The sequence below is a fragment of the Danio rerio genome, chromosome 17 (assembly GCF_049306965.1).
Source record: "Danio rerio strain Tuebingen ecotype United States chromosome 17, GRCz12tu, whole genome shotgun sequence".
Taxonomy (NCBI): Eukaryota; Metazoa; Chordata; class Actinopteri; order Cypriniformes; family Danionidae; genus Danio; species Danio rerio.
This window is the reverse complement of record NC_133192.1, coordinates 34902011-34909137: the sequence shown is the minus strand read 5'-3', so window position 1 is coordinate 34909137 and position 7127 is coordinate 34902011. Positions and strand designations below refer to the sequence as shown.

Sequence of the window (7127 nt, the reverse complement as noted above, 5' to 3'; positions counted from 1 at the left end):
GAGAAAGTGTGTTTCCATGCTTGAGGTCACTCTCTCTCTCTCTCTCCCACACACACACACTACACTCAGGTCATTATACTCACTTCCTCCTTTTCCTTTCTAAGGTCAAATATTTGTTTCCTTTCTAGAAAGGAGAAAACGGATCCTGACCAAGCATAAATATACGGCGTAACTTCTATTTCCTCAAAATGGGATATTTTTGTGCTAAAGTTAATTTTGACACCCTGCCAAAAAACTGCAGAGCACTCCCTTCTATTACAATGGTATATAAAGAAAGATTTATTACACACCAGAGGGCTAGTTACAAACATTTTATACACTGACTGTGACAGGGACATTTCTACTTGTTTTTCACACAACATTTTACAAAACAAAAAACAACTTCTTATTACTTTTTCCAATACATAACACTAAATATCAGACATTTCCAACGGAGTGCCGCAGACATGACCTCAAAATCTGGAAGACTCATTTGCAACTGGTTCCTTCAAGATCATTCGATTTTAATTTATTAGTAAACTAAAGGGATAGTTCAGATAATAGTTGGAATTTGCTATTAATACTCTGCAAAAAACGATTTTCTCACTTGTCTTAGATTGTCTTGTTTCTAGCCCAAATATCAAAAATTCTTAAAATCAAGAAGAATTTTTTTAGACAAGTAAAACATATCTTGTTTTAAGAACTAGTATGCCACATTGAAGTGAGTTTTTCCTTAAAACAAGCAAAATAATCTGCCAATATGGTAAGTAAAATAATCATATGTCAAAAGGAATAACATGGCTATTTCGTTTACCATATTGGCAGATTATTTTGCTTGTTTTAACGAAAAACTCACTTAATTTTAGCATATTATTTCTTTAAACAAGACAACATGTTTTTTCTTGTCTAGAAAATGCTTCTTGATTTAAGAATTTATAGATATTTGGAATAGAAACAAGACAAAAAAAAATCGAAGTAAGAAAAGCTTTTTTTCTGCAGTTTCTGTCATTTTGATAGTTAAACAAATAGAAAACAAAACGCATACAGACAAAACAAAATGACTCTTGACAATACACAGAGGTCTTATAAAGTAAAACAATCAGTCTGTGAACAAAACTCAACATTATTTACAACATTACCTTTAATCTAGCAGTGGAAAATATTTGTAAGCGAGTCTAAATTGTTTGTTAACTTCAAGTTCAGCATTCAAATGCTGTTTATGCAGGACAATCTCAAACTTTAGCACTTCCTCTATGACCTCAATGTATTATCAGGAATCAGTGCTATTAACTTTGTTGCTTGTATTTTTCGTGTACTCAAAGTGCCAGCAGCAGATGACTAGCGATTTATGAATCACCAAGTTTCAGCTATTTGTTTATGTACTTCTGAGGGAAAAAGTCATGGCCCGAGAGTGAGCAAATTAATGTTTGAGTAAAAGTTGTGTGATAATCAATGAATATTGAACTTAGCACAGACTAAAACAGTTGTTTATTTTTTAAAACTACATTGCTACCAGAAAGCTAGATAAAATCTTTGGTGTGTGCATGTGCAGTTTGCACTAGTACACCACAAAATGTAAAAGAATCCTCTAGTTATGCTAACCACAGACCTTATTTTACATATAAATAAAAACAATAAAAACCCACAGGAAATATTAAAGGGATAGTTCACCAAAAAAGGTACATTTCCTCACACTAAAGTGGTTTTAAACTTTTATGAACTTCTTTCTTCTGTTGAACACAAAACAAATTATTCTGATTATTAACTGTTGTGGCCATTTACAGCACAAGCAGCAATAAAAAGATACAATTGAAATCAATAGCTGTTTTTTTCTCCCCAACATTCTTCAGAATATCTTCATTTGTGTTCAATGGAATCTCAAACAGAGAATGAGTAAACGATTTTAGAATTTTCATTTTTGGGTGAACTATGCCTTCAAGGCAGCGTTTCTCAACCACGTTCCAGGAGGACCACCAGCACTGCACATTTTCCCTTTCTCCTTAACCAAACACACCGGATTCAGAGCATCAGCTCATTAGCAGAGACTGAAAGACCTGTAATGGGTGTGACACACAAAGGAGACATCCAAAACATGCAGTGTTGGTCTCCAGGAACATGGTTGAGAAACACTGCTTTAAGAGAACCAGCAGGCAATCAGTCTTCTGAGTTTTGCCATCCTAATCGCAGGACTCTGCAGATTCACATATTATTTCACACATTACAAGTAAATAAAATCATGTCTGAAAATGTAATTAAGACGTTAATAAACTCCATTTTGGTTTAGAAGGCCCAGTCCGAGTGAACGCATCCCTGAGAGACTTCGATTTGCACAGAAAACGACATGTCTTACTATCAGGAGTGTGTTGCATTAGCACAAGTAACAGATACAATTGATTAAATCTTCTTTCTGTGAACAAAATAATTGGTTAGTCAATAGAATCTTACATAGTTTGTTCCCTTATAACCTATATTTTCTATATTTCACAAAGCTTTAATACATTTAAGTGGAAACAAGATGGTTAATTCTGAATTAATGTTATAAAGAGCAAAAGCAGCATCAGTTTTTTTTTGATGTTCCCATGACAGTTTGATGAGTATTGCTGTTTTGACTGTGTCCTCATATGGTGGTGTACTGACCGAGCGCTTTCTTCAGCTTTTCTGCAATCTACCCAATGAGAACAGAGGAAAATGTCATATTTAAAGACATAAAGTTTGCTGCATTACATATAGAGATGCACCGATCGACTGGACTTAATCTGGAATTTGGTTTAATTCTGTCGGGACTTGCACACAAGCTGCTCTGCAAGAATTTAATACAACAAGGCGTGCATGGGAAAGGTATACAGAAGGCAGATATGCTTAAGATGGAGCACATATTACAGAAGTATTGTACACATTAGAATAACTGAGCACTCACAGAAAAACACAAGATATCCTGCATCAACTTAAACACATTTAACATTTTTCGACCTTCAATTATTTTATATGCACTTCCACCATTCTGTGATGTTAACTTTTCAACAAGAAACTGTAACGATCAGATTTAAAGTCAACACGAAACTAAAAGATTTTCTTTTTTCACTATCGTGATGTACATCTGATTTAAATGGTTTCTCAAATGAGAATTTTTTTGTAGGGTGATGCACATTTTCACCCTTTGGGAACCAATTGGATCATTTGAAGATGGGCCTTGCTAACAAAATGGAGGTAGATGCTAGTTTGCATTCAGCTGTGGAGGATTACTGCCAACCCTAATCATTGTCAGCAACCACCGGTGCACAATGTTTTTTAGAGACCTGATGATGTTGAGAATGAGGAGCTGAATTTTAAGGAAAGGATCATATCATATTTGTTCGAACCACTGCCAGCTGCAAAATCAAGGCAGAAACGAGGTGAGAGCCCCTCCCCAAAGGCATTCCATGTGACCAGAAGTGAAGAAAAATCATTTAGAGGGGCAAGAGAAAGGTATGGTATTTGATTAAAGATTATGAGGGCATTATTTACAAAATAATAACGTGCATATACATTGTTTTAAACAAGCACTGTTATATACATATATAAGAATAGAAAATCTTGGTTTCATTCTGACTTTAAGGGGATAGTTCACCCAAAGCTGAAAAGTCATCATTATCATGATTTACTCACGCTTCACTTGTTTTACCCTTTCTTTTTTTCGGATGAACACAAAAGAAGATATTTTGTAGAAATCTGAAATCCTGAAACCTTTGACTTAGATAGTAGGACAAACAAACACTGTGGAAGTGAATGGTCACAGGTTTCCAACATTCAAAGTATCTTCTTTTGTGTTCAACGGAAGAAAGAAAGTCAAACAGGTTTGTGACAAGTGAAGGGTGAATAAATGATGACAGAATGTTTTGTTTTGAGTAAACTATCCCCTTAAAGTGTTTGGCTAGTTTTCATTATAACAACTCACATTTAGTCGATTTGTTGGGATATTACTTGACATATTTAAAAGTTGGTCAAATTCAGCAAGATATGTGTTGTTATTGAATCTTATGTGTGGATTATTTGGTTGAATTTGAAAAAAAAGGGGAAAAAGTTTCCGTGAGAAACCTGAAGGTGCAAATTACAGGAATTACTAAGGAAATCCTATTTTTTCTTGTTGGAGGGTTTCCATGTGTCTATGAATGGATCTGTATTCAGAAAAGATTAGATAGTATATTCCTCTAAATTATTTCAGTATAATGCAAATTAATTACTAGCGCAGCTGCTTTGTTTAAAGCACTAACCAAAGAAATGCCATTATTTCTCTATGCTGTCCTATACATTCCATTTACAGGCACAGAGTGAATTTGCATTTTGACTCAGCCTGTCTATTGCTTTCGCTTTGCACAAGTATGTTTTTATCTAACATATTTTTAAAGGCTAAAGTCACGTCATTATGTTTTAAAATTATACAATCCACTTTAAAACCACAATCTCTATTCTGTTTGTTGGGATTGTGATTAAAATTATTAGGTTGCCGCTCATTTGAAATCACTAGCCATGTTTCCAAATATAAATAGTTGAAGTCAGAATTATTAGCCCCCCTTTGACTTTTAAAAAAAAAAATTTTTAGTTCAGTGAACAAAAGTATGTTTAACCCTAACCCTTTTTTTTTTAGATTTCCCAAATGATATTTAACAGAGCAAGAACATTTTCACAGTAAGTCTGATAATATTTTTTCTTCTGGAGAAAGTCTTATTTGATTTATTTCGGCAAGAATAAAAACAGTTTTCAATTTTTTAAAAGCCATTTTAAGGTTAATATTATTATCCCCTTTGAGCTGTATATTTTTCAGTAAATTACAGAACAAACCATCATTATACAATAACTTGCCTAATATTACCATCCTGCCTATCTAATTAACCTAGTTAAGCCTTTAAATGTCACTTTAAGCTTTATAGAAGTGTCTTGAAAAATATCTAGTCAAATATTATTTACTGTCATAATGGCAAAGATAAAATAAATCAGTTATTAGAAATGAGTTATTAAAACTATTATGTTTAGAAATGTGTTAAAAAAATAAACGGGGGGCTAATAATTCCTACTTGAACTGTAAATTTTTATGCATGTTAGAATAATGCATAATAAATGTTTAATGAAAAGGCCAAGATGCGCACACATTTTGAAAATGCACAAAAAGTGTTTAATAAATAAAAAGAAATGCATAAACTACGATGGAAATATGCATAAACTATGATGGAAACACATTTCCTTTTTAGAATTGATTTGCATAGCTGCGCTTCAAAGTTTTATTATTATAAGAAATTTATTGTGAGAAAAAGTTGCTTCTCTCTTTCTAAAATTTGGCTCCAGTTTATCAGGCAGTGATGAATTTGTTCTCTTTGACTTATTGGAAGAAAAGATTGCTATATTTGCAAATGTTTTATGGAATATTTAGTGAATTTGCTTATTTGGATAGAAACAAAACAAATAAAGAAAATATTTGTCACGTACTCCTACCTAAATCATATTTTTCAGGCTTTTTACAAAATAATGAAATCATAATCAGTCAATTTGCTTAAAAAATGCTATTCAGAACAGGCTATGAAAAATCAAGATCGGTGCATCTCTATTACCATATGTCATGTTTACGTTGTTCCGCCACTCACCGTTTCGTAGAACTTGACCTGCTCCTCTAGGTAGAACTGCATGAGTCTGTTGTAGTCATAGATGCGGTTGCTGTGAAAGTGATTCATCTCCGCTGGAGACGCAAGCGGCACAAAGGTCTAACATTACACACGTGCGATCAACACTATAATTAAAGCCCACAGGTGCAGGTGAGGATAATATCAGACATCTAGCAGAATGGACCACTGTGACAGAGTCTTTCATGGAGAGACTTCACTAACATACCTTGTAATGCGTAAGACATGGTGCTGAGGTTTTTTTCCATTGTGTGTTTGTCTTGCTGGCTGATCTTGTTCGTCATCACCAAATGATCAGCTTCTTTCACTTTATCAATGGCAGCCTGAGGGAAAAAAAACATGTTTATGTTCCACATTGGTATTGCTTAGGTAGATGGTATAAAGGCTGAGAATACAATTCTAAATTCAGGATTGTTTCTACTGTTTGACTACTAATGATTTAAAAGAAAAGAGGAACTGGAAAATGCTTAAAGGGCACATATTTTACCCTTTTTTAAAACTTAAGATGCATCTTTTGTGTCTCCAGAAAGTGTCTATAAAGTTTCAGCTCAAAACACACATCAGATTATTTATTATAGCTTTCAGAATACTGGACTTCTCTGCTCTGAACACAATGTAGCTGATTTTGTGGCCTGTGCCTTTAATGCTAGTTCTCTCCGCCCACCATTCTCACATGCCTGTCAGAGTGTGCCTCAATCTCCAGCTGCTTCAGATAAACAGCACAGTGACCAAATCAGATCTCACGTAACGTTTGTGAAAAATATTACAGTAAGAACTTTCCCAATGATTATTTGATGTATTTGTTGTGGAGTTAATTCAAGTCTTTCGATGATCACACACAATGTCGTTCAGTCATACACACAGCGGGGACACATAGCACATGCCTTTAACTTTGCACTATTTTTGCATGGCAAATGTGACAGGATACATGTTAATATCCACTGCTGTATGGATATGTTATGTTAATGTACAAAATAAATCAGATTTAACGTCCACAAACGAGATTGAAGCAGCTCTTTTTATAATTGTACTGACATGCGACTGTGGTGATAAAGACAGTAAAATCACTGTAATTCCTTTCAAACATGCACTGTTTTAATAATGTTTTAAACTTGCAAAACCCATTCTAGATCACATTTGATGATTGATCTTTTAATCCCGGTTGCTTTGTGCACATTTTGTCTTGTTGATATGATTATACAAGCTACTACAGAGACATGTTAATAAGCGGCTGTTAATCATTTCGGTTGGCGGAGAAATTTCACTCCTACGTCATGTTGCGTTGGGCCTCAAAATGAGAGGGATTTGGATCTTATTTTATTTCATCACAGATGCCCTTTAATAAAAGAATAAAAGATTTTTATTTTTTATTAAATTTTTAATTTAAGTGATTCTTTAAAATATTTTGTCCTTTCTGTTTACAACACTATTTCTTTCTATTAAAACATTGTCTAATTTAATTTTCCGTTTTAAAAGAAAACAATAGGACATTTTCCC

The 7127-nt window shown here is 33.8% G+C and overlaps 1 protein-coding gene across 3 annotated transcripts in view; it reads right to left on the bottom strand.

Annotated features, from left to right (window-relative positions):
- Positions 1–255: 255 nt before the first annotated feature.
- Positions 256–7127, bottom strand: part of snx9a (sorting nexin 9a) — a 44972-nt gene continuing 38100 nt past the window's right edge. For 2 of the 3 annotated variants that reach the window (XM_005158722.4, XM_073927003.1), the window contains exons 16-18: positions 5839–5953; positions 5595–5686; positions 256–2644 (exon numbers count right to left, since the gene is read on the bottom strand). In XM_005158722.4, coding sequence (XP_005158779.1) covers positions 2597–2644; positions 5595–5686; positions 5839–5953 — 255 coding nt within the window. In that variant the 3' untranslated portion in view covers positions 256–2596. The remainder of the gene's footprint in view (positions 2645–5594; positions 5687–5838; positions 5954–7127) is intronic. The other variant, NM_001012313.2, reaches the window with a different exon arrangement.